Source organism: Aulostomus chinensis, chromosome 13 (genome assembly GCF_037954235.1).
Source record: "Aulostomus chinensis isolate RoL2024-O1b breed Wild chromosome 13, RoL_Achi_v1.0, whole genome shotgun sequence".
NCBI lineage: Eukaryota > Metazoa > Chordata > Actinopteri > Syngnathiformes > Aulostomidae > Aulostomus > Aulostomus chinensis.
Genome location: NC_141332.1, coordinates 26,959,900 through 26,987,365, shown reverse-complemented (window position 1 = coordinate 26,987,365; position 27,466 = coordinate 26,959,900). Strand labels below are relative to the sequence as shown.

The 27,466-nt window shown below is 52.2% G+C and overlaps 2 protein-coding genes across 5 annotated transcripts; one reads left to right on the top strand and one right to left on the bottom strand.

Annotated features, from left to right (window-relative positions):
• Nucleotides 1-136: 136 nt before the first annotated feature.
• gm2a (ganglioside GM2 activator) lies at nt 137-4,612 on the bottom strand. The gene is made up of 4 exons (XM_086222765.1): nt 4,010-4,612; nt 3,211-3,363; nt 2,227-2,409; nt 137-1,374 (listed from the first exon to the last, which is right to left on the bottom strand). Exons 1-4 carry the CDS (start codon nt 4,112-4,114, stop codon nt 1,219-1,221), a joined length of 597 nt encoding a protein of 198 aa, XP_086078891.1. The 5' UTR covers nt 4,115-4,612; the 3' UTR covers nt 137-1,218.
• A 632-nt stretch (nt 4,613-5,244) lies between these two features.
• shtn3 (shootin 3) lies at nt 5,245-27,445 on the top strand. Of its 4 annotated transcripts, none has more exons than XM_086222362.1 (17): nt 5,245-5,492; nt 9,363-9,423; nt 17,002-17,096; nt 17,298-17,469; nt 17,577-17,674; nt 17,751-17,832; nt 17,908-18,002; nt 18,388-18,534; nt 18,789-18,942; nt 20,840-21,011; nt 21,164-21,234; nt 21,330-21,433; nt 21,682-21,696; nt 22,178-22,240; nt 22,757-22,886; nt 23,777-24,056; nt 24,221-27,445. In XM_086222362.1, the coding sequence occupies exons 1-17, from the start codon at nt 5,445-5,447 to the stop codon at nt 24,348-24,350; spliced, it is 1,917 nt and encodes a 638-aa protein (XP_086078488.1). In that variant the 5' UTR covers nt 5,245-5,444; the 3' UTR covers nt 24,351-27,445. The 4 variants fall into 4 exon arrangements, with proteins under 4 accessions (XP_086078488.1, XP_086078485.1, XP_086078487.1 ...); XM_086222359.1 differs by having other exon boundaries at nt 17,553-17,674; nt 22,181-22,240; XM_086222361.1 differs by having other exon boundaries at nt 17,553-17,674; nt 22,760-22,886.
• The last annotated feature ends 21 nt before the right edge of the window (nt 27,446-27,466 follow it).

The window sequence follows — 27,466 nt, the reverse complement described above, 5'->3', positions numbered from 1 at the left end:
TTGTGGTACTACCAGTTATTGTGGTACTACCAGTAGTCCTATCGGTTATTGTGGTACTACCAGTTATTGTGGTACTACCAGTAGTCCTATCGATTATTGTCATGATGTCCCAGTGTTTATTAAATCACAACAACGCTGGTGACTGCCGTTGTTTATTTGGGTGCGAACACATGACCAGGAGCGGTGGCGTCATGTGACCCGGCCGATCGTTCAACCGTCACAGCAGCAAATCAAAAACACAAATAGAACAAACACCTCAGCTTCCACAGGTCCAAGCGCGTCGGCGTCCTACTGGAGGAAATTCACCACCACCGTGAGGAAGTTTACTAAAAGTGAAAAGCACTGCAGATTAAAGGTGGAACGTTTGTGAAGGTTAACGGAACCTCCTCCGCTGACCTCTGACCCCTGCGCTTGGTTCCTTATTAAAAGGTAAAAACAAAATCTTAAAAAGATAAAACATTGATCCCCCTGCTTCATGGACACTGTTTCCACGCCAAAGTGAACACAAAACTCTGAAGAGCTTTAAAAGCAGCTTTCAGCTTCAGAAGCACGAGAACTTTGAATACGTTAGGACGTTAAAAAAATTAAAACAACAAGTTAATGACATCACATGACAATCAGAACTGTCAGCAGACTCAGCGTTCACGTCCAATCAAACTCAATCTTTAAAATGAGCAAAGAAACAATCATAAAACTTCTGGGAATCAAAGTCTTCTGACTCCGCATTTCTGATCTGTCAATCATTCTCAAAGGTCTGATGACATCAAGGCGCCACGTCCGCCGCTGAATTCTGCCACTCGTTGGTTTAGATGACAAACACTCGTCAGATTCATCAGTCAGATGTTCCCACAGAAACCAGTCGTGTGCGCGACAATCAGCTGCGTCACTGAACCGGCCTGATCTGGACCTGGAACCGACCCAGTAGAACCTGTTACTGCGTAGTTTCGGGGAGTAAAATCGTACGTAGCAGGTCGGGCCATCATGACTCGGTTCCTTGATTGTCTTTAACACTGATGAGCATCGATAAGAAGCCGCTGTCGCTAAAACCCAGCATAGCTTACTAGCTAACACCTCTCCAGCTGCTAGCTTAGCAAAAAAAGAAAAGAAAAAAAAGACAAGTTGAAATGTTTGTTTGTGTCGTCATCAGAAAAGAAAACCATCCAATACGGTAAAATTACAACACACACAGAGGAACCGAACCCTGGGAGAGCTTCGGGTTCAGTTGGAGTGGAGTGACAGAGCCAGTTTCAGGCAGCCCAGCTCCTCGCCGCTGCTGCCCAGGACGCCCTGCACCCGGTAGTTCCCGTTGGTGAGCCAGTAGGGCAGGTCCATGTAGGGCAGGTAGAAGTCCGACTGGGGCAGAGAGTACGAGCCCTGAGGAGACGGGAGACAAAGCTTTCACCCAAGATTCTGGAGGGACCTGAGGCTCCGGCTGATGTTAGCAATCAGGGTGTGCTTCAACTAGAGTACGCAGCCGTTAGCATGGTGGAGACGTTTGACTTCTAGAATCATAATCCAAGTTGATGAGGGCTACTGCTACTGATCATGACTATGAGGAGGATTCCTGCTGGACACACCAGCATCCTGGACCTGAGCTAGCTGATGCTAACACTTCCCACCCACAACCACTCACTGTGCTGAGCTAACTACCCTGGACCTGAGCTAGCCGATGCTAACACTTCCCACCCACGACCACTCACTGTGCTAAGCTAACTACCCTGGACCTGAGCTAGCCGATGCTAACACTTCCCACCCACGACCACTCACTGTGCTAAGCTAACTACCCTGGACCTGAGCTAGCTGATGCTAACACTTCCCACCCACAACCACACACTGTGCTGAGCTAACTACCCTGGACCTGAGCTAGCCGATGCTAACACTTCCCACCCACAACCACTCACTGTGCTGAGCTAACTACCCTGGACCTGAGCTAGCCGATGCTAACACTTCCCACCCACGACCACTCACTGTGCTAAGCTAACTAGCCTGGCTCTCAGCTCCCTAGAGGAGGCGCTCTGTCTTCTCGTCTGTCTCTGGCGAAGTCTGACAATAATGTATTTTGCAAAACGTTTACAATTCAGAGGTTTGTGATGTCATCAACACCAATCTGGCGCCCATCAGCCATTAAAACACAGAAATATTGACACGCCAGCAAACTAACTTCAATCTGCGCTCAAGAGACGACACCGATGATGAAGATACGTCTCCTCATGTGGGGCGACTCACAGGTTTGAAGGGGCAGCGGCAGGGCAGGCCGTAGGTGTGCAGCGGCTCAGGACAGTCCTGCCCAGGTGGGAGCAGCTGGTTTATGATGTCACAACCATCCTTGTAGTGGCAGCTGCCCAACTCCTCCAAACACGGGATCTTCACCCAGAACCCCGCCACCTCCTTCTCCAGAGTCACATTCACCTGAGGGAGACAGAAGCCAGAACCTTGTCTCTGAGCCTGCGCGTGGGGAACGGCGGGAGCATAAACGTTAGCATCAACGCTACTGACACAATCCAGACGTTCTGAAACTGAAAGGTCAGTTGCAGCTTCTGGCTGCTAAAATGCATGACCATTAATCAAAGAGGCCTCGTATCGGTGGAGGATCAGATGATCGACTGATCACATTTATTTCGCCAGGTCATCTGGGACGGATGCTGGCCACATGATGTTGCCATGACAACAAACCGCAGCCTTGAACGTGTCCTCCGACAGGACAGGTTAGGGACTGTTCCACGCCTGTCAGGTGACAGCTCAGAGAACGCCGGACCTCACGCAGCCATACGCAAACTTGATGCAGGACTGCGGCTCCTTCAAACGCAGCCGACGGCGACGACCGCCGTGTCAAACACTTCCTGTCACATGCTTGACTCCGACTTCAGGTCAGTGTGACAACGTTTTCATAGCAGGTGACAAACCAAACACGATTAGTGTGAATGAAGCGATTCTTCCCGGCTGACCGCTCCGGCGTGATTCCGCTCCTCAACGCTTCCATTCAGCCTCGGGTGTCTTTGTGCCCTCAAGCTTCCTTTTCTGACGGGTTTATTTCTGTCCGCCAGCACTGGAGCTTCATGGGAGTCACGTGCAGCCTCGTTTCTACCGGGTTCAGATCAGCACGCAGCTGGAAACAAACGGCCGTCTTTGTGTTTAAAGATGGCCGAAATGTTGTAACACTGTTGGATGTAAATGACCCTGAAACAGCATCAGTGTGGCGAGCGGACTCACGGCCAGAGGAGCCGCCAGCTCCACGCTGGTGGACCCGGAGGCGGACGCCGTTACGTCCCCTGGGATGGAGATGGGATCCGGAGACACTTTGAGCGACTTCATCACCGCCGGAGCGTCGGGCTTCCCGCAGTTCTTCCAGTCAAACCCCAGAATCTGTACACACACACACACACACACACACACACACACACACACACACACACAAAATACGACTGCTCTCAGTTATATTTTTTGTGTATTTTCCAACTATAACGTGAGTGTTTTTTTCAGTTTTTTAACCTCCCCTCCAAAATAAAAGCAGGCAGGATATTTTGATTGAACGTGAAGTTTTTTTCTGATTTTTTAAAAATCATTTTTTCCCTGTTTAAAAACAACTTTGCGTAAGAGCTTCGTAAAATTTAAAAATTCAATTACAAGAAAAAATGTTAAGCATGCAAAGAATAAATTCATCAAAATGTAACAACGTCTTCTGCTGCTTAAATTCGCTCGTTTGTATTCTAATGGTTGCTGAATCTTTTTTTCACTGTTTTTGATCGATTCAAAGTTTGGTTTTCACATTTGTTTATTTGTGGATGTCATTTATGGAGCCGTTAGTTACAGGTAGTACTCATGAAACATAGAAAGACAAACTTCCTGTCCGCCATCTAAAAAAAAAAAAATGTTATTTTGTCAAACTTTACGCTCCCCAACACGAGAACCGGGCCAGGAAGCAGCAGTTCCAGGACGTGACCCGGGCAGCCCGAGCCTGGACCGGGACCTGCTCGGTTCTGTGAGGGTTCGGGACCAGCAGGTTTCTCACCTTCGCCTTCGTGACTCTCTTCATTCCGAGGTGGCCGCTTCCGTCTACCGGAGCCACGGCTCCCGCCAGGCTCAGCGCCGCCGTCAGCACGAGCCACCTCTCCATCCTGTTTCCTCGGGAGCTCGGAGAACCGGGGAGACACACACACACAACACAATCACACACACATCTACAAGCCGAGGCGACACCGTTTCCCGCTGGTGCTGCCGCTCAACTTCCGGGTTTAGCATCACGCCTGGCCACGTGATCGCCGTCACATGACGTCAACTCCTCCTTCAAGCGCTGTTTCGGCTATTTTAGTTGAAATGAATGTTGTTGGGTTTTTTTTTAAATTAATGTCTTTGTATAAACACAACCAAACACACACGAGGAACTTCCCACGTCATCTCCACAAAAAAAGCAATACAATTCAAGTGCAGCTACAATGACCAGTCCACGCTGACCCCGGTGACGTCATTTGTTCCGTTTGTATCAGAACTGAAGTACTGCAGTAAAACGCTTGCGTCAAAGTTGGAGAAAGTAAACAAAAAGAATTCCAATCAGACACGAAAAACTGGCAGACGTTTTCCTTGCGTGCCTCCACCTGATCAGTCTCACGTCACTTCGTCCTGGATTTCTCCAGGGAGACGCGAGGAATTAAAATAAAACATGTTTTTTGTCTTTTTACTGGGGAAAAAATATGAAAACCAAGTGGCCTGTAGTTGCGCGGCGTCACCACGAGATGTCGCAGGAGGATCAAACCTGCCGCGGAGCTGAGTGACTGGATTCACATCCGGACTACAAATCCCACGCTCGTCACCGTTTATCAGTTTTCATCTCTGATCGAAGTGTTTGTAGATCATTGATCACGTGGCTGGATGAAGAGGATGATACCGGACGACCCCCCCCCCCCCCCCCATGGTTTTAAAAACAAGGGACAGTTTTGTCTCCTAGCCTCGAGCTAATCATACGTGGCTGGCTCTTCCTGTAGCCAGTCACACAGAAGGGGGGAAAAATACTATGATACTAAAAGATAAAATACACATTTGGGTGAAGTATCACTTCGAGGAGGGGGTGTTCATACGTCCCTGACTCCCTGAACGCACCATTTAAAGATGAAAAGCAGAACATTTCAGCTCATTGAAGGCGTTTCACTGCGACAAAACTCCAAATTACCAGCAAACATTAACATTAATTAACCGCTTCAGCCTGCAGCACCGCGAGGAGGAGGAGGAGGAGGAGGAGGAGGAGGAGGGCGAGCCAGATGATGCTGTCAGTGAGGAGGGGGAGGGTCCTGTTCGCCGGCAGCAGCACCACTCACCCCCCTCCATGTGTTCGGAAGAGAGGACGATGGGCTCGGATCCAGACATGTGCTGCCAGAACTGAGCTCTTTCATTCCGTCCCGATCCTGTCGTCCGTCCGGAGAGAGAACAGACTCACTCTTTCTTGAGGAAGGATGGAGGGATGCGAGGAGGAGGAGAGGGACGCGCGCATACAAACAGAGGTAAACCCACGAACGCTCGTCTCGTCCGGGCTTTTCTTTTTTTATTTTAAATCCCGCAAATTTGCCTGTAACCAGTAAATCAGCTCGTAGATTTTCTGTTCTCGCGTCTCTGCGCTGCGTTTGGGGGACATTTGCGGGCTGATTTCTTGCCGGCCGGCTTCTCCTAGAGGTGAGGAGACATGGAGGAGCCGGACCCCTCCCTAAATATCTCCCCCTCGCCATCGCAGCACAGAGGAGGCGCACACACGATGTCAGGGGAGGAGGTTTGTGTTCCCGTCCGGATTTTTAACAAGAGAAACTGATGAGAGAATGAAAGCCTCGGTGTGTGTGTGTGTGTGCGTGTGTGTGTGTGTGTGTGTGTGTGTGTGTGTGTGTGTGTTTTATAGCTGAACCCTCAGGATGAGGACTGGGTACAGCGCCCCCCCCCCCCCCCCCTCATGGTAGCTCCACCCTTAGACCTACATGCCCCCTTCAGTGAACCTTCACCCTTCAAATATCAGTGCCTGGCTCCACCCACTTCATTAGACCTACAGGGTTCATTCAGCCCCCTTACCGGGTCCTGCTTCTACTGGGATCCGAACCCTTGAGTAAAAGAGCCACGTGGTCCACAAAGGTACACTCCAAACCAGTAGGGGGCAGTGAGTGGGCCCGGAGTTGGGTAGTTCGCCTCTGTCGTGAGGAAATACTAACTCCCTCTGCACGATGTCGGATTCCAGCTGTCGAGGACATTAAGGTCATCAGGGTGAAAACGCTAAAGTCGTGCATCCATGTTGTTGTTCATTGGACTACAAAAACGCATCATTCTTGACATGCTAACTTCCTGTGCCTCATCCCTGCAGTGCTCTGAACAGACCTGGATACAGGAAGTGCGCTCGATGTTGAGCTCGGTTTCACACGGTGGTCAAACTTTGTAACTGTGGCTGCAGCAACGGTCATGTGATGCACTGCTGGTTCTTCCCGACTTGGAGTGTGAAGATTGCGGTTGAACGCCGGTGAAAACTTTACGTTTACCTTAATAACTCCTGATGTCCCGCCCGCACCCCTGGCAGCAGCTCGCCAAACCTTTTCAGTTGCATGCGTCACTGAGCGTCTGTTATCAGAATGCATGAGGAAGCCCCGCCCCCAATACTGGGACCACTTCTCTCCACATCCGTGTTTCTTGAGTGTGAGCTGATAAAGTATTGTTCACGTCGGGCCAGGACCCGGATCAACGGTGCAGCCGTCACTGTTAGAACCGCCTGCATGGACAATAAGAGCTTGTTTGTATGTAAAGTCCAAAAGAACCTCCACCATCACTCACTGAGCAGTGCTGGGAGTCGAACCCGTTATCCCAGCAGCAGCAGCAGTGGCGGCGGCGGTTTGCTGCGTGCCGGTGAACCCGCTGGCCTCGCCATCTCCTCAGGGAAATCAGAGCTGACAGTGTGTGAGACTGCAGGTAGAACTGTGAGAAAGTGGGCCAAGAGCTTCCTGCTGCTGGGGGAGGCAGGGAACTGCCCACAGAGCGCCTTCTCCTCCTTGTCCTCCTTCCCCTCCTTCTCCTCCTTCTCCTCCTGCCCCTCCTTCCCCTCCTTGTCCTCCTTGTCCTCCTTCTCCTCCTTCTCCTCCTGCCCCTCCTTCCCCTCCTTGTCCTCCTTCTCCTCCTGCCCCTCCTTCTCCTCTTGCCCCTCCTTCCCCTCCTTGTCCTCCTTCTCCTCCTGCCCCTCCTTCTCCTCTTGCCCCTCCTTCTCCTCCTTCTCCTCCTGCCCCTCCTTCTCCTCTTGCCCCTCCTTCTCCTCCTGCCCCTCCTTCTCCTCTTGCCCCTCCTTCTCCTCCTTCCCCTCCTTCTCCTCCTGCCCCTCCTTGTCCTCCTTCTCCTCCTTCTCCTCCTGCCCCTCCTTCTCCTCCTTCCCCTCCTTCTCCTCCTGCCCCTCCTTCCCCTCCTTCTCCTCCTTCCCCTCCTTCTCCTCCTTCTCCTCCTTCCCCTCCTGCCCCTCCTTCTCCTCCTTCCCCTCCTTCTCCTCCTGCCCCTCCTTCCCCTCCTTCTCCTCCTGCCCCTCCTTCTCCTCCTTCCCCTCCTTCCCCTGCTTCCTCGCGGATGATGTGGATGGACCGCTAACCTTTAACCGCCATCATGTCATGACTCCATGTTAGTCTGCACACGGGGCGTCGGTAGTCGTAGTCGAGGGTCTCCTGCTCAGCTGACTCAACGTTTGACTCGTCACACTGAGTCACACACACGGGCGGTGCATCAGTTGCTACTGATATGCTGGTTTAGCCCCCCCCCCCCCCCACAGCGTTCTGTTCTGCTCAGAGAAAACTGACCTTTCTTCCTTTGCTGTTAGCATTGAAGCTGCTACACGCTATGAAGTGGCTCTTGCGAGAGTTTCCTTGCGGTTCGTTTTGCAGGAAGTCGCTGATTCTTCTCGAAGTCCAATTACCGTTTTAAATGAAGCGAGACGAGCAGCAGATCCGCCGTTGCCGACCTCAGCGCGCCGCAGTGGCTTTATTGGTCAAAATGTCTCTCGTTAAGCTGGATTTAGGCAGACCAGGAGAGAGGATGCAGGGTAGACAAGTACCATCACGACAAGACTTAAAAATCAGAGAATTCTCTTCTTCCTCTCCAGATGTGAGCCAGGCGTTGATTTGGGGGCGGCGGAGGATTAAAATGAGGATTAAATGTCCCCCAACAAAACATGCAGCTTTTCTACTCACTCAGGAAAATGTAGATTTGATGCTTCACCATCAGACTCCTATTTTTAGTTTGACTCATTAGAACCCTCGCAACAGTAGAAGTCGTCCTCCACCCAAACCGTGTCTTTCCCCCAGAATCCTACAGTTTTCCTACGTAGAAAAAGTCAACTCTCTGTGGTGGAACAACTGTGAACACCTTCGTTCTGCATTAAAATCAGCAGTTTGTTGGTGTGTGACAAAGAAATTTAACTGAAGTTCGACTGAAAGGAAGCCTGAGCAACCAGCTGTGAGGGGGGCATACCGCCACCTGCTGTTCTGGAGGAGAACATCCACTCATGAATCGATTCCTCCCCTGTTCTTGAACACCGGGACGATAACGGCGGTCCGCTTAAAGGCTCTTATCCGTTTGTGTCTTGGGTGGAGTTGCAGCTGCACATGTAAACCCACTGAGAGGCGCATGCAGCTGCTGTCACTCAAGTCTCCTCCCTCCAACATCCAGCGCTCCTCGTCCTAAATATAGCGCAGGAAGAGATGTTGGCTTCAGACCCCGTGGATGTGAAAATGAGTCGTTACAGACGTTTTTTTTAGGGCATCCGTCGAGTCAGTGGAAGCAGAGAAGGCCCGTCTGTTATGAGAGATGATGGGCTGTCGGGTCGCTGTGACGGCCAGGCAGCGTTTTGAGAAGATGGTGAAGGGCAGAGCTGCCTGGAGGAGGGAGGAGGGTCAGAAAGAGGGCGGTTCACTGTGAGCAGGAATTGTGCTTCTCCTGCACTTTTCGAATCTCCTGCGATGGAGCCGTTAGACCTTCGACTGAAGCCTCAGGCTGGATTCAGACCGTAGCTGGCACTGCAGTGGTTGTGCGTGTGTCACGGCGTGGCCTGTTTGGGGAGGCGTGTCATGAACTGTAACGCCCCCCTTTGATCAGGGATACGACACCAGGCGCGCTGCTGTACGTCTTTGTGCTCCCCCACTTTGGGAAAAGTGGCAAACATGCTTCAGTTGTTTCAGAAGTTCAGATTCTCAGCTGACAGCAGCTTGGCTCACGCCGTCAGTCAGCAACCTGAGACATCTGAAGATGAAGGGACGGCCGTGTTTAGGAGGGCGGGTTTCTAAACAGGCGGGTGTGTGGTTGTGTAACTGTACCTTCTGTGTGTTGTGGAACTCGATCTGACGCTTTGACCCTCCTGTCCCATCCTGCAGTGCCACAGACTGACGGAGGAGCGAGACGAGGCCGAGAGACAACTCAAACACATCAAGAGAGGTGAGTGGGAGCGGCGCCACCGGGCCTGGAAGAGAGCGCGTGGACACAGCAGGACATCGAGAATGATGTTGCGAATGTTTGTGGACCCTAACAAGTTGTTTCAGTCTTGTTGCCCTGACCGTCTCGACACGCTGCTTCCTGTTTACACCGCCACGCACACGCCCAGTTCACACAAACGGTCACGAGGTGAGACGCATCTCTGGAGGGAAATGGAGTTAGGTGGAAAACTCTGGTTTCAAATGGCGGTGGATGTAAGCAGACACCCCCCCCCCCACTTACACCCGTGACACCGCCCCTCCTCACCTTTGCCCACATGACATCACTAACACCTTGTCCTCTGAGTGGGTTAGAGAGTTGAGGGGAGGGCAGGGTATCCTCGTTACCATGGCGACCGCTGGGCTTTCATAAGGCAGCTGGAGGTTAACCTCTTCCCTCACCATTATTATCCGGACGCACGCGCCGTAGCCTTCCAGCGTGACCATCCTCAGAGGTAAGGCGTGTTTATCAGCCACTGCTAGAGAAGATGCGAGCTGGTCCTGAGAGGCGCCGCGGCCTGAAGCCCACAGCTGACGTACGTCTGTTTCACAGAGTGAATAAAAGAGGATTGACAGGCTCAGCAGCTCCGCCGTCGCCCCCTGTTGATGCGAGGACCTCTCGGCATTCAGCAGTTTCCTCCACAGAAAATTCCGGCTCACTTTTCCATCCTGTGACTTCCTCGGTTTCACTCGCTCATTCCTGGTGAATCTACCAGCAGGCTCGCTGTTTCTCAGCGACAGTGCTGGTGAGACCTGTTGCGCCGCCGCCACCGCTGCAGGAGCTGGTGCTGTGGAGGAGGTAACCGGAGAGCCAGGCAGCCCAGAGCCTCGGTGTCACGGTGTGATGTTTCAGCTGCACTCCTGAGCTTGTCATGAGGATGTGAAGTTGTTTGTCGGCAGGAATCTTAGCTCAGAGGACCACCATCACCAAACCAGAGGGGGGCTGAACACGCTGGGGGTTTAAATGGCAGACGTAACGACAGATTCCAGCTAATTATAGATCCCTTAAACATAAGAAGGCTCACGAGACGTGTAGTGGACCGAACCCCCTCAGAGCCAAGCTTCCACAGACACAAGATCTCACAGAAACTCACGTGATCACACGTGACTTCAGACAAACGTCCATCCCAACAACTGAGCACCGCTTTTATATTCTGCTGCTCAAGCTGGAGGTGAACTGGAAGGAAGGCTGTGTTTTGACCTGAAGTGGGGCGGTGATGGTGGGATGGATGTGTTAGCGAGGAGGCTAATCTCATGGGCGCTAGCCACTTGTGTCGCTGTTCCAGAGATGGTGAGACCAGGATCCGGCCAGGTATCATAATGCTAACAATCACACCATTTGTTCTGGTTGACACATCATCTTTGCAGCCATGTCAGCCATTTTTGTAGTCTTCAGTCTTTCCGGCGTCACTGATCCGTCGGGGGATTTGCTGTGAAAGTTTGTAGCGATTCAGTTTCTTTAAAGAATTGAAATGAACGTAAAACCTCAGGGAGAGCTGAGGGTGAATTATGGAACGGAGGGATCCCAAAATTCCAGATCGCCAACATCCTCGCTGTCAACTGCGATCTGCCGCTTCAGCGCGGGTCCCAGCAGTCGCTCACTCATTCACTCATTTATTCATTCACCCCCCCAAAGGGAAGACAGCAGTCGCTCTTGTCATGTTATTCCTTTGAATTATTCACATCTCCTGCTGTGAATAATTCATCAGCAGAAAATGGGGGACGGATGAGTGGGTGTGTGGGAGGAGCCACCGCTCCCGCCTCACTCTTCATCCATTGTGGCCCGTCAATAGACCTCTCTACCTCCCTCTCTACCTCCCTCTCTACCTCCCTCTCTACCTCCCTGCCCCCCCCCCCCACCTCATGGTTTAATGGCTGTAATGGGGCAGAGTCGCTCACCGGCAGGTTCTTGGTTTGAGTGTCAAAGGCCTCACTGAGGAGGTTAACTGTCCTGCAGCAGCGAAACCACTGGCTGCCCCGTAACTGTCAGAGGGATCGAAGCTAGAAAACCACAACAAAGGTTTTCATTCTCCGTCTTTGAGACGTTGTTGCCCAGCAGAAGGCAGAGGTACGCTGTCCCTTCCTGTTAGCATCTGTAACAGACACAAGCGTATCTGTAGAGGCACAAGGCCTCTGTTGAAATGATCCACCTGATGGTGAAAGCGACCGTGAGCAGCAGCAGAGACGATGGGAGCTCAGATGCCGGGAGTCTGATTGACGGCCGCTTCCGACTTAGATCTGACTGAGATTCAATGACAGTAAACACATCAAAATAATGCTGAAGTAGAGACATCATGATGATGATTTCATAAAAAATACCAAGTCCACGTTGGTTACATCTTTCTACAGGACAACAAGCAAACAACTTTTAAAATGCTGGTTTTTTGATTGGAGTTTGGCTTTGATCATGTTGCTGGTCTGAACATTAAGTGAGTGTCCTTGCTTCCGCCTGCATTAGCAGCCAGAATGAAAGCATCGCTTCCGAGCCCGGCTGTGCGCGCGTGCTGGGGTGTGTGTTCAGCTGCTCCGATGCCTCGGTCTGTACTTCATGCTTCGTTGTAAGGCGAGACTCTCAGGACGAGATTTTGGTCGCCGCTAAAATCCCAGGCAGTCAAGGTTTTTTGTTTTTTTTTTAAGTTTTGATACAACAAATACAAGAAAAGTTGCTATGAAGCAAAGACATCCTTATTGGAGACTGTTAAAAATATCCTGCCTTAAAATCCAAACAGAGGTAATAAATTTAAAAAAAAACAACAACCATAAATTAAACAAACAAAATTGTTCAAAGTGCAATTCTCCGAATATTCATCTGAGGCTGTGACTGCTGCGACCGTCTGTGGCGCTGCTGGCGCCTGCAGTCCAGATATTCGGTCTACTGTACCCAGATAAAAGCCCGGGGCAGCACTTTTCCCTGCGTGACATGGTAATACTGTAATTAGCAGCTGAGAGCACAAACCGATGACATGTTTCGCTGCAGGGACGCGTCCTCCTCTGATCAGACGTGCAGAAGCACCCTACAAAACCCAGAGGCTCTCCAGCTCGGTCTCAATGGTAGAATTACGGCCTCCTGCCATTGATTCTCTGTTTTTGTCTGTCAAGCTCGTCTTTTTCAGCCGCCGATGTTTTCAAACTCTGCAGGACTCATTTTACACTTTAACCCATCAAACACGCGGTTAGAAGGAAGCCCGCTGCTGGTTTGGAGTGAAAGGAGCACCGGTCTAATTCCCCTGACAGCCTCTTAGCCCTGCTTTAACCCCTTCAGGCAGGATTTGATGCTGTTCCTGTGGGATGAATGTGCTCACCGTTGGTTAATCCTCCAAATCATCAGTTGATAACATGCAGAGTCCCTAAAGAGGCTTTTCTCTCTGCTTCGAAACAAAAGCAGCACCACGTGCTTGTTCATCCTCTGGAGCCGTGAAAATGATGGGACGCCGGCACGCCCTCCGACCCAGCGGAGCGCCCGATCACATTCATCAGCACGTTCCTCCTCTGTCAGACACTGAAAATTCCAAAACTGTGTTTGTGCAACATCACGCAGGAGAACACAGGCGCCAACACCAAACGCCAAAAACAGGAACGCAAGGATGGGTTCGAACGTGACTACGCCACGAGGAAACCACACATGGAGCCAGGAATCCAGCATCAGAGAAGCTCCAGCTAAAAATAGCAGTTTGACCGGCTCGCCGCCGTCTGACCCACAAGGCTGAGCGGCGGTGCAGCCGAGCGGAGGACGATCCGCCATCGCATGTGGGTCAGATCAGCGGATGAAGCACTGAGAGGAGCTGTGGCTTCAGATGAGTCAGGAGGGCCAGGAGCCCATCCTCCTCCACCAGGAGCCCTTCCTCCTCCACCAGGAGCCCTTCCTCCTCCACCGGGAGCCCATCCTCCTCCACCGGGAGCCCTTCCTCCTCCACCGGGAGCCCTTCCTCCTCCACCGGGAGCCCTTCCTCCTCCACCAGGAGCCTGGCCTCCTTCTCCTCCTCCCTCACCTCCTCCTGCTCCTCAAACAAACTCAGAGTGTCTCTGTTTCTGGGTTTTGGCCTAAATTACGAGTTTTTTTGAAACTCTGAGGATGTTTGTGTTTGCCACTGAGCAGCGTAGTTGTTCACCTAAGAGGGTGGTTCATTCACAGTTTATTATTATTATTATTATTATTGAGTCTTTATTGGTTCCCCCAGCCACCATCAGGGACGTCTGAACGTTCCCTGTCGGCAGGACATGGAGCAACACGGCGCTGTCCTCAGATGTCTTGCTGTTGGACACAAAATGGAGGCGGAGTCAGGCTCTTCTGTGGAATATAAAGGATCCAGTGTGTTCAGAGAGCAAGGAAGCGTTTCAAATAAGACTACACACCGTCATCCAAAGAGTGTGTGTGTGTGTGTGTGTGTGTGTGTGTGTGTGTGTGTGTGTGAGTGTGTGTGTGTGTGTGTGTGAGTGTGTGTGTGTGTGTGTGTGTGTGTGTGTGTGTGTGTGTGTGTGTGTGTGTGTGACCAAATGCGCTGCGTCCAGGCGACCTCACCATCAGACGGAGTCGCATCAGTCATGCGGATGACCTTCCACCTGAGAGCTGTGAGAGGTGGAACGAGGCTGAGGAGTAATGGCCTCAGTCGGCCCGCGGGCCTCGGTGACACACATACAGCTCCGGTTGTAGTGGCGGTCGTCATGGTGACGTGTTGTAGTTGTGTCCTCAGTATGTTAACACAGTCACAGGGTTTTGTTTGTGGACCACTGTGTGTCGTCCTGACGCTGTCGGTGTTTCAGGAAGTAACTACGATGTTTAATTACTCAAAAATGGCGAAATTCAAAGGTCTTTAGTTTGATTTTTAAAATCTCAAGTAAAGAATCCTGGACACTGTACCTCAACACAACTCTGAGTAAAAATACTTAGTTACTTTCCCCCACTGGTTGTTTTTATTTGAAGTTATAAATTGATACATAAATGCTGCTCAAGTTCCGTCCATCCATCCATCCATCCATCCATCCATCCTTTAATCCATCCATCCATCCACCCATCCATCCATCCATCCATCCATCATCCATCCATCCTTTAATCCATCCATCCATCCACCCATCCATCCATCCATCCATCCATCATCCATCCCTCCATCCATCCATCCATCCACCCATCCATCCATCCCTCCATCCATCCATCCATCATCCATCCATCCTTTAATCCATCCATCCATCCACCCATCCACCCATCCATCCATCCATCCATCATCCATCCATCCTTTAATCCATCCATCCATCCACCCGTCCATCCACCCATCCATCCATCCATCCATCCATCATCCATCCCTCCATCCATCCATCCATCCATCCATCCCTCCATCCATCCATCCATCATCATCCCTCCATCCACCCATCCATCCATCCCTCCATCCATCCATCCATCCACCCATCCATCCATCCCTCCATCCATCCATCCATCATCCATCCATCCATCATCCATCCATCCTTTAATCCATCCATCCATCCACCCATCCATCCATCCATCCACCCATCCATCCATCCATCCATCCATCCACCCATCCATCCATCCATCCATCCATCATCCATCCATCCATCCATCCATCCATCCATCCATCCATCCTTTAATCCATCCATCCATCCACCCATCCATCCATCATCCATCCATCATTTAATCCATCCATCCATCCATCCACCCATCCATCCATCATCCATCCATCCACCCATCCATCCATCATCCCTCCATCATCCCTCCATCCCTCCATGTTCCCCCTCTCCTCCTGTTCAGGGTGGTGGGGGTGGAGCCTATCCCAGCAGCCTTCCCCCTGGACAGGTCACCAGTCCATGGCAGGGCCAACACATAGAGACAGACAACCATTGGCTCTCCCAGCCACGCCTACGGTCAATTTAGAGTCTGGATTAACCTGGTCCCTCTTGATGTCTTTGGACTGTGGAGGAAGCTGGAGTACCAGAGAGAACCCAGCAGGAACAGGGAGAACATGGAGACTCACCCAGAAAGACCCCGTGCTGCAGCCGGGGCTCCACCCACAACCTTCTTGCTGGGGGCCACAGGGAGGACCACTGCTCCACCCACAACCTTCTTGATGGGGGCCACAGTGAGGACCACTGCTCCACCCACAACCTTCTTGCTGGGGGGCCACAGGGAGGACCACTGCTGCTCAAGTTATGAATTTAAAATGCAAACAGTTGTCGAGATTACGCCCTCCGATGCTAGCACACATGCTAGTCAGCCTGCAACAAGCTAGCACCCCGAACCTCCTCCTGCAGGGAGGCAGCGCTCGCTCCAGCAGGCGGTGATGTGGAACGTTTGTGAAAACCAGCACCGACACATCGGCTTGGCAGCATTCCAAACGTTCCCTACTGTCAACTGGGAACTTGAGCAGGTTGATTGGTTATCGATTTGAAATAATTCTGCTGCAATGGTTGAAATAAAACATTTAAAGAAGCAGGATGTCGTGTGCCTGAGTGTGTGGCTGAGGTTGGAGGCAGGAACACGTTCCGTTGGGTTCTCAGCTAAGTTCCTACTACATAATCAGATCTGAGGTTTGTGCATCAGCCAGGATGGACTCATTAAGGGAGCTTCCTGGTGGCTGTAATCAGATCCGGCCTGGGAGAGTCCGGACGGGATCGATGAGGATCCGGAGCGTCCCTCATGGATTACGTCCAGATTGGTGTGGATTCACGCTGTCATTCTTCAGATTATGATGCAGTGTTGGAATGTATAAATTGATGTTGTTTTGGATTGTTACCACAAAATATCAATCGTGAAATTGGTTGAGATACACTGGTGAAGTGACTCCCCCACTGTGTGTGTGTGTGTGTGTGTACGTGTGTGTGTGTGTGTGTGTGTTTGTCATGAGCTCCGGTGAGTGTCACTAGCAGTTTCTATTTCATGTTGTAAAACGTGGATCATTTCAGGAAACTGAATCACCGGAGATCAAACCAAAGACTGAACTGAGAGGTTTTTTGTGTGGAAACGACCAGAATTGTCGCTTCACAATCCAGATATTTACAACACAATCATCTTATTCTAAGAATTGCTACCAGTTACATGTTGCTAACGACACCGGCGGCTGAATAAATCACATGGGGCTGTTTTTGCTCTTAATAAGCAAAATTAATACGATTCAGGAAATCTGATATCGTCTTAAAAACAAGCAGTTTCTGCAGACTGAGGGGACTGAGGTGAGCCACTCCACGGTGGCCAGCCTCTCCTCCCAAACTCTCTGTAACTGGGTCATTTTAAAATAACCAAGGCCTCGCGGCACCCTGGTGATGCGTTCGACGGCCGCGAGCATCAAACCACCTCAGGTTACCAATGATGTCGCACGCAAACTCATCCTCACATTCCATCACTCTTTCCCTCTTTTCTATGCAAACATGAGTGCTGTTTTAACGGTGCCCCAGTCTGAACGGTGGTCCGGTGTCGTCTGGTTATAACCAAAGCCACTGACTGACACAAAATAAGGCTCAGAACCAGAATTAAGTGCAATACATGATGGTGTACTCAAGGTGCATTGTGGGTATTTTGTGTGTGTCTCCTCCCCCTCAGTGTCCCAGATGGTGATCGAGGAGGTGAGCGTTCTGCAGACTCAGCTGGAGATTGAGAAGTCGTGTCGGGAGAATGCAGAGGCCCTGGCCACAAAGGTCAGATACACTCAGTAATCAATGCTAGCGGATTAGCTTAGTGGCTAGCAGCTGTTAGCAGGAGACAGTCAGGATGAGTCAGCACAGGCGACATCATCATCTGTCTGCATAGCTTTAGAATAAATAACATCAGTAGATAAGACGCATGAACTTCTCAGTGAGGCTGTCGTTTTAATTATGTTGTTGTTGACCTCGCCGCAGTTGAACTGTGAGAACAGGAAGTTGAAGTACCTGAGCTTGTCATCTCGACCATGTTTGGACGAGCTGCTTCCCAGCATCTCCGACTGCATTGCGATGGAGGCAGACGCTGCAGACGCAGACTCAGCAGACGGGAGTCCCGACAACTTCACGCAGTACCAACAGCAGGTCAAAGGTACGACGCAGAGAATCGCATCAACCCCAGGAAAGACAGAAGGTCATAACCTATCAGTAACTTCCTGTGTTTGGATTAAAAAGACCTGCGGATCTCTGTTCTGTCAGAGCTGAGTGAGACGGTGAATGGCTTGTTGGAGGAGAAGAAGAACTTTGTGTGTCAGATTCATGACCAGCAGAGACGAATAGAAGAGCTGATGACTCAGGTGAGGAAGAACATCCATGGCTGCGGGATCGCTGGTCGTATACTGATTGGGATGTACTGATTGTCTCTGTTTCCAGTCGGAGAAAGACCAGAAGGAAATGAAGGAGCTGCGTGAAACAGTGGAGCAGCAAAGTAAAACCATCAAGAGGTTTAACAGAGGTGAGGGAGGAGCAGGAGGCACAGCTGGAGTTAAAGCTGCTGAATCAGCATTAATGTCGACTCCCTCTCACCTAGTTTCCATGATGGCGACTCAGGAGTACGAGGGGATGAAGGAGCAGCTAGACTTGGAGCAGAGCCTCCGCGTCAAAGCGGAGACGTACGCGCACGAGGTAGGTCGTTCATCCAGTTCATCCGGGGCTGGTTTTGACAGGAAGCCTCCAGGGGATAAATCAGAAAGATGAAAAAAAGAAAGCTGCAACGTTAAAGAAAAACTCTGTATTGAAGACGTGTGTCGTCTGAACGTCTCTCTGCTGCGTGAATCTGTCTCTGCTGCTCGCTGTGACGCTGCGGCCTGCGTTGCTGTGTTACTGATGCCAGCGTTCACAACCTTGTGCCTGGTTCTTGAAACTCCCTGAATTCTGTGTTTACACTGACCTGAATCCTGAAAGGCCTGCAGGCTGATGATGATACACTGCATCCTGGGCTTCATTTTTTCCCCTCCCTCCCCTCCTCCCTCTCCCCCTCTCCCGCCTCCTCCTCCTCTGTGTCCTGCAGATGCTGGTGAAGCAGAAGGAGGCCAACAGGCAGAGTATGCTGCTGCTGCAGAACGCTGAGCCCAGCGTTCAGCTGCTGAAAGCTCTGGAAGATGTCGCCTCCATCACCAAAACCCTGGAGGAGGAGCGTCAGCAGCATCAGCAGAAGGTAGCGCCCCCCCCCCCCCCCAGACTGTAAGAGGGAGAAATGTGCCGTCCGAGTTTGTTATCAGGAAGGTGACCTTCTTTCCTCTATCGTCTTTGATAGGCAGCGACTGGAACTCAGTGCAGCACCGTCAGCCTTGAGTTGGAGCTGCAGAGCTCATTTATGCATTTACTGAGATGGTACTTTCACGTAATAACACAAAAGCAACACGGTGTGTGTGTGTGTGTGTGTGTGTGTGTGTGTGTGTGTGTGTGTAGGTGCAGAGCCTGCAGACCCAGCTGGATGAGAGCAGTGTGAAGAAGCAGCTGGAGGCTCTGCAGCAGCAGCTGGAGCTGCTGGAGGAGGAGAAGAAGGAGGTGGAGGGACGACTGGAGCAGACAGAGAAGAAGAACGAGGATCTGGCCACTCGAGGTGGGAGTTGGTGGGAGACGGTGGGAGTTTGTGGGAGGCGGTGGGAGGGGGTTGGAGTTGGTGGGAGGTGGTGGGAGTTGGTGGGAGGCGGTAGGAGTTGGTGGGAGGCGGTGGGAGGTGGTGGGAGTTGGTGGGAGGCGGTGGGAGGGGGTTGGAGTTGGTGGGAGTTGGTGGGAGGCGGTGGGAGTTGGCGGGAGGCGGTTGGAGGGGGTGGGAGGCGGTGGGAGTTGGTGGGAGGCGGTGGGAGTTGGTGGGAGGCGGTGGGAGTTGCTGGGACTCGGTGGGAGTCGGTGGGAGTTGGTGGGAGGCGGTGGGAGGGGGTGGGAGGTGGTGGGAGTCGGTAGGAGTCGGTGGGAGGCGGTGGGAGGCGGTGGGAGTCGGTGGGAGGCGGTGGGAGGCGGTGGGAGTTGGTGGGAGTTGGTGGGAGGCGGTGGGAGGCGGTGGGAGTTGGTGGGAGGTGGTGGGAGTTGGTGGGAGGCAGTGGGAGGGGGTTGGAGTTGGTGGGAGGCGGTGGGAGTTGGCGGGAGGCGGTGGGAGGCGGTGGGAGTCGATGGGAGGCGGTGGGAGGCGGTGGGAGGCGGTGGGAGTTGGTGGGAGGCGGTGGGAGGCGGTGGGAGTTGGTGGGAGGCGGTGGGAGGGGGTTGGAGTTGGTGGGAGTTGGTGGGAGGTGGTGGGAGTTGGTGGGAGGCGGTGGGAGTTGGTGGGAGGCGGTGGGAGGTGGTGGGAGTTGGTGGGAGGCGGTGGGAGGGGGTTGGAGTTGGTGGGAGTTGGTGGGAGGCGGTGGGAGTTGGCGGGAGGCGGTGGGAGTTGGTGGGAGACGGTGGGAGTTGGTGGGAGGCGGTGGGAGTTGCTGGGACTCGGTGGGAGTCGGTGGGAGTTGGTGGGAGGCGGTGGGAGGGGGTAGGAGGTGGTGGGAGTCGGTGGGAGGCGGTGGGAGACGGTGGGAGGCGGTGGGAGGCGGTGGGAGTTGGTGGGAGTTGGTGGGAGGCGGTGGGAGGTGGTGGGAGGCGGTGGGAGTTGGTGGGAGGCGGTGGGAGGTGGTGGGAGTTGGTGGGAGGCGGTGGGAGGGGGTTGGAGTTGGTGGGAGTTGGTGGGAGGCGTGGGAGTTGGTGGGAGGCGGTGGGAGTTGCTGGGACTCGGTGGGAGTCGGTGGGAGTTGGTGGGAGGCGGTGGGAGGGGATGGGAGGCGGTGGGGGTTGGTGGGAGTTGGTGGGAGGCGGTGGGAGGCAGTGGGAGGCGGTGGGATTTGGTGGGAGTTGGTGGGAGGCGGTGGGAGTTGGTGGGAGGGGGTGGGAGGCGGTGGGAGTTGGTGGGAGGCGGTGGGAGTTGGTGGGAGGCGGTGGGAGGCGGTGGGAGGGGGTTGGAGTTGGTGGGAGTTGGTGGGAGGCGTGGGAGTTGGTGGGAGGCGGTGGGAGTTGCTGGGACTCGGTGGGAGTCGGTGGGAGTTGGTGGGAGGCGGTGGGAGGGGATGGGAGGCGGTGGGGGTTGGTGGGAGTTGGTGGGAGGCGGTGGGAGGCAGTGGGAGGCGGTGGGATTTGGTGGGAGTTGGTGGGAGGCGGTGGGAGTTGGTGGGAGGGGGTGGGAGGCGGTGGGAGTTGGTGGGAGGCGGTGGGAGTTGGTGGGAGGCGGTGGGAGGCGGTGGGAGTTGGTGGGAGGCGGTGGGAGTTGGTGGGAGGCGGTGGGAGTTGGTGGGAGGCGGTGGGAGACACAAAGGACATGTCGACGTAGATCTGAAACTCTCAATCCCGGTGAGTTTCCACGACTCATCAGCCTGTTTTGCTCCCTCTGAGGAGTCGTGGCTCTTCGCTCCTCACTGGTTGAGGGAATCTGTTCTGCTGACGTTTCCCAGTTGGATGGAAACATCAAATAATGCCCCCCCCTCTTTTCCTTCCTACAGTTCAACTGCTCCAGGAGACCCAGAGGGTTGCTACGGTGACCAGCACAGAACCCCCGCCCCCTGCACCTGGCATCGCCCCTCCGCCTGCTCCTCCCCCACAGCCGCCGCCTCCCCCTCCTCCGCCTCCTCCACCCCCGCCCCCACCGCCCCCTTCGAGATGCAACCCCCTCAGGTGAGGACGGGCTAACATGTAAGGGGGTGCTAGTTGCTGTCGAGGCAGAAGCGGGGAAGACACACGTGTGTCTGTCGCATTAACACGTGACACCACGCGTTCCTGCGGGTGAGTGATGACGTGTGACGATGACGTGTCTCCGTGTCTCTCAGCTCTCTGATCGCCATCATGAGGAAGTCGTCAAAAGGCTCCAAAGCGTCTGTGAAGGCCGAGCAGCCTCCAGGTGAGTTCCTCTGCGCCCGTGACACCTGCCTACATCCCTGCCATCATCTGTGACTGCTCACTTCTCCTCCTCCTGCTCCTGCTCCTCCTTCTCAGCTGCTGAAGGTGTAGATGATGTGAAGGTGAAGGCGGTGAATGAGATGATGGAGCGGATCAAACATGGCGTCGTCCTGCGGCCTGTCAAGAGCCAGGACAGCAAGGTGAGGATGAGTCAGGTGGCGACAGAGGTTCAGACTTTCACTTGCATTCAAGGACCTGCAGCCATGTTCCCTCTGTCTGTGTCAGGCGTGTATGTATGTTACATCCCACATTAAAGAAGGACACATTGTTATCCCAGGCCTGTCAAGGTCAAAGGTCACATGGACGCAAACCTCAAATCAGTTTCAGTTCTACAGAATGTGAACCCACGGGGCCTGACTGCTCTCTCCTCTCTCCCATGTTTCCACAGAGAGTCGCGGTGAAAGTGAGTATACTGGCGTCTGCATGGTCTCATCGTGTGATGTCATCGTCACTCTCTGGGGAAAGGACCCCAACCCCCCCACCCCCTCCTGCCCTCAGCAGCGCATCCACAGTTCCAATCAATTACACACGCATGCCTGCTGCGGTCCTGATCCTGTCTCCAGGGAAGTTGACTCATCATGAACTCTTTTATTGCTGGTGTTGCGTGATGCTGCGTTCAAATGAAACGTGGCAATCAGAAACATGGCTCACCCTCAGCGCTCTCACCCCCAGGAGCCTGACGGCTTGTGTTGATCTCAGGTGCACGTAGAAACGTTCGTTTACAGACAGGGAGAGGAATTCAACCTGAACCCATGTGACCCTCCTAGCCTCGTACATTTGCTCGTTGTCCAGCAGTGGGAGCAACATGAGGGTAATTTGGGTTTTTGTGTGTGTGTGTGTGTGTGTGTGTGTGTGTGTGTGTGTGTGTGTGTGTGTGTTCCCAGCAGCCTCCAGCCTGTGAGGAGAAACAGCAGGAGAGTGCCATGGATGAGCTAAAAGGCATCCTGGTAAAAAATGGCTTCCTCCCAGCTCGTTCCACTTCACTGCTGCCAAACGGCCACCAGCTGACGATGAGCCGTGAGCTCAGAGGAAGGCTTTTCCTGTGTGAACCTCTGAAACCCAGACGAGGGAAAAATCTTCTGTCCTTTTGCGTTCTGTTAATGTTCTTCCTCGTTTCTCAGAGTCTGAGTTTTAACAAAATCACGACTCGAATTAAAAATGTCCAAGAACAGTGAATTTTTTTGGTTGAAGGTTTGATCTTTTATAGATTATTATCATATAAACCCAGCATATTGATTAGACCTGTCGATCAAACAATATTTAGATGATTGGATAAAACCAACTCCAGTAAAGTTCAGTAAAACTGAAATCACAAAGAAAATGAAATTGTAAAAGTAGGAGAAACTTCAGCAGCTGCTACTGATTTAAGCTCCTCAGTTTATTATTTAAGCACTCAAATCATCAAATCCAGATTTCTCGTCAGTACCAAACTTCCCGCGGTGATGGTTGTGTCTTGTTTCCAGGAGACGGTGAAGCGGAGCCCCAGCCGAGGCTCCCAGGAGGCGGGGCCCTCGCCACCGGGCAAGAAAGACAGCGAGCTGGAGGTCATCCTGAGACGCCGCCGCAACAAGGCTGGAGAAGCCGGCTCTGGAGGTAAACCTGGACCCCTGGTCCCGCAGGAGGAAGCTGGCGTCAGCTCCGTGTTCCCCAGGGTTCACCAGGTTCTGCTGTTCATTATCCTGTCAGTCGATGTTCAGAACAAGTGTCATCAACGCGGTGGAGGTCAGAGGTCAGACTCCCGCTGTGACTGCACTCAAAACCATTTCACGCTTCAGGGAAAAAAAAACGATCCGGTGGCTTGTGAGCACAGGGAGGGTAACCTCTTTTTACATCATGGATTTATCTGCTTTTCCGTGATCGACTGACCTGGATCCAGTCTGAGGGATCAACTTAGATCCTGTTGTTTCTGACACCGCATGGTTTTTCTCACCGGTATAAATCCTGAGCCTCCCAGGAAACGGAACAAGCAGAATTATTCTGCTTTCAGACATTTATGACGACATGAACCCTAAAAAGGAAGTGGAATCTAGTTGATGATTTATGTTCCAAGAACTGAAGAAAACTCCTGTTATTGGTGTTAGGAAAAACTAGGCATTGACACGTTGATCATTTTTCAGGTCTGTAGATGTTTTCAAATATTTATCAATTTTCTCCAATGAGCCATTTTTTCAGTACAAAAAGTTTATTTTTGCAAAGTTTGAAGGGAACACGTTTGTGTTGTCACAGCTCAGGTTTGGTTTTTTGGTTCGTCACACACGATGCGTTCAAGAACCGCCCAGGAGCTTTTCAGCCTCTGGTCATGATAATGACGTGACGTCGGCGATGCTCTCACGCCGTGATCGTCCTCAGAAAACAATCCTTTTAAAAGTTGTCTGATGGCAGAAATACGCCGCATGGCAGGACTTCGTCCTCTGAACCAAAAGTCAGCGTGGCTTCGTTCTGATCCGATGTGGTAAAACCAAAAACGTGTGTTTGGTCCTCAGATGAGAGGGAGGGCCAGATGAGCCACGTCTCCTCCTCCGACAGCCTGAACGGGAGGCGCACCAGCAGCGACTACAGCAAGGATCCGGAGGGGCTGAGCGTGCCCCCCAGGGTCAACTCAGAGAGACGGGGGTCCGGGCCGGGGCCCATCGTGGCCAGGAGGAAGAGCTCCGACACGGGCAAAGAGCTGCGAGTGGGCTCCTGGCAGGAGAGGCGGTCCTGCAGCTCTCTGTCGGAGAAGGACCCGGCCGAGTCTCCGGTCAGCAACGGCTGCATTGTCAGGTGAAGCGTCGCCACCACGCGTAGCCCCGCCATTACTGTCACTGCTGACCCGTGTGTCACTGCTCCAACATTCATGCAGAGATGAGAGTCACCATTCAGGTGATGACGTGTGATCGAGGCGTGAGGCTGCTCACCTTCACTCACTCACTGTCTCCTCTCCGCAGTGTGGGGGAGGACGATCAAGACGGCACTGAGAGATGCGTGCGGTCAAACGGCGTTGACCACGCCGAGCCCAGCGAAGACAGGAACGCCGGCATCTCCTCAGGTCCTGTCAACGCCGACGCCGAGTGCTAGGGTGGACTCTGAGGATCCCGGTCTGGTTTCTGTGACCTGATACAGGCATTGATCGATGGACGAGAGGGACGTTATCAATATTCTCTCTCATGTCGGCGATTTCTGATTTTTCTCGTTCGAGTGAACAACGTTTGTTCAGGTTCACACCAACCAGTAGGAAACAACTAGAGGCTGTAAAGAAAAATCCAAACTTGTAGCTCATTGATTTTGTTTTTCCTGTGCGTGACACGAGCGCAGTCTCACAGCTCAGCAGCCATCGGAGACGCCACACCTGGACACACCTCTTATTTGAAACCCTGAATAGTGAAGGAAATCACGCAGTTTAAAACATCGGCACAAAGTCCACAAAATACCCAAATCTGCGTGGATGGAGTGAAGGACACAGGACACAGTGGCCTTTCTACTAGGAAGATACGCTCTCGTCGTCATGAGATTTCTGTTCCATTTAAAGCATAAATTTAATTCGTGCATCGCTAATCAGACGGAGGTAAATATGTGATAACCCTAGACGGAGTGGATGCTGCCATCGGCTTCCTTTAGCCAACAAATTTTCATATTTGTATTTTGGGCGGAGCAGGGGGAGGAGCCAAGTTATTAGCTAGCTGTAGCAGAAGCTAGCTTGCTATGTTTGAAGATTGTATGTGTAATGCAAGCTAACTGCCATTTTAACTGAGATTCTAATTTTGGTTAGAGAACAAAAGGTGACTCCCAGCGTATTTCAGCGGCTAAAATCCAACACTCGGAGCAAAGGAAACGTGTCAGTGAACCATAATCATCACCGTCTGACTGTGGGAGGGCTCCACGGCGAAGGTGGGCCGGCTAGTTAGATGCCACCAACATGGATTTTCTTTTGCTTCCATTTTACGCTAAATGACCTCCAAGTGGACCGTGTGGCGTCTTCTGCGATGGCTGATGAGCTCAAGAACCGGAACACTGATCCATCCACCGTTCATCAAGGTTTCAGAACACAAACCTGTGGATCCTGAATGACAGACTGGCCGAACTGTTCGAGGGAAGTTGCACCTTTTTCTGCACAGAACCTCAGTTTTCTTCACTTCTACGACTGCGACGCTTTAGGTTGATGTTTCTTTTGTCTATTTGATGCACAAACGATGTTCTGGGTGTTGGTGTGTGTCGTCAGAAGGAATGCACCGTACGGATCCAGGAAATCCGACCGCAGAACGAGGGCTGCGCACTTGCTTGTTGGTGATCATATTTCATGAGTGGCATTATGAAAACAAATGTAGTCGATTTGATGCAAGTGACATCCGGGGCTGATGGTGGCGCTGTAGCAACCACAGGGGGTCCTGCCTGCGTATCCAGGTATCCCATTCATGAACCTTCTCCGCTTCGTTCAGTCTCCTAAGTCTTGGAGTGACAGCAAGCAGGAACCATTTTTAGAACCAGGGTTCTAATCGTGCTTCTTCTCAGTTCCATTGCAGCTCTCATTGTGTCACGAGGGTTGAAGGTGGGAATGTGACGAGTGTGGAGACAGGAGGCCGTCCTTCCTTTCCCTCAGAGAGCCCAGAAGTCCCTCCACCAACCAGACTCAGCAACACGAGCTGCTCTTTTATTTAGGCCTTTTTATGCACGCTGAACTTTAAAGTCGCACCTTCAATGAAATCTTGCGTGCAGAAGTTCAACCTGAGAATGAAGAAGAACTTGATTGCTAACTGGACCTGCTGTGAGCGACTGGATGATGATGTCATTCTCCTGTCAGGACGACCTCGCCGGCTCTGCATGTCGGCGACTCGGTTTTTGTGAAGACTGGCGCCCGTGCATCGCCTCTAACCTGTATCATCTTGTCCAGTCCTGTGCGGTCAGCCGTGGCTCAGATGGCTGTTGGTTTGGTCCCTGCTTCCTCCCAGCACTGAGTCCAAGTGTCCTTGAGCAAAGGAGTGAGCCTCTAAGTTGGCACCTTAATGCAAGAAAATATAGCAAAGTGCTTTAAAATTCAGTCCATTTTCCCTTTTGAGAGGCGTCTGATCCACAGCACCTTTACAGCTGGAGGTCGCGACCTTAGCAGTCCTCATGCTGCAACTTTGGAACCATTCTCCACGCTCCGTTCATCAAAGTTCCCTCTTCGGGCAGTTAGAACCCTGTAGAATAACGGCTGCCTCGCAATCTTGTGCAGCAAATACAGAATCAGCTAAATCCCAGGAAGCCCACAGTCACGGGACCCCAACTTCCGCGGTCCAAATCTGATGGGGAGCAGAATTTGACGCAACACCGGTGGGCGTGCTCAGCCACGTCCAGATGTGTTTTCTGAGTCTTCAGAGTGAATTCTGATCATGTGGTTGATGTTGGCTTCAGTCCAACACGCTCACCGCTAACAGAAACCGCTTCAGGGTCTTTTGGGACAGAAGCTCATCGCTGGGGTTCAGATTATTAATCCTTCAGGACAAAGTGGCATCAGGAGAACATCAAGCCATCAAGTACAGAAACATCTTTGGAGGAATCAGGTTGTCCGTGTACTTTGTCTACCTCTCCACAAACGCCCGCCTCCAATGACGACCTGGCGTGAAAACTCATGAGATACAGTCACTGTCCCTCCACTGAAAAAGAGGTCTTCCACACGCCTGCTGAGACTCCACACCTCCACTGGTTCGGTTCTCAGTTCTTTCACTGTGCATTCCTTCACTTTCTTTTGTGTGGGCCTGCTGTTTATATAAAGCTTTCCTGAAGCGTGATGCAACATTTGAAGAGTATGCAACTACACACGGCACATTTGTACGACGCTGTCACACCCGTCAGTCTTTTTTAAACCACAGAATCACACTTCAGAGTGCATATTGTTCCGTCCAACGATTGCATTTTATCCTATTGCAAGGAACCGGATGTTGAGAAGCGTAAAATAACCCATCAGAGCCGTTGAAGCCACCCAGGCCTGAGTTTTATGCATATCGAGGCCGGGTCCCGGCCTCCAGAGTGCCGTGGAGGCGGGTCGGCCAGGTTGCTTCGTCCAAAGTTCATTCGTGTATCTGACAGTTTGGCTGATGATAGATATTGTGAGTTTGTTTGGGATATAAATGGAGTGGTGCATTTTTTTTTAAACATGGGTTTTGTTTTGAACGTCACTTGAAATAAACTGCAAATGAAATCAAAGTGTGTGTGTG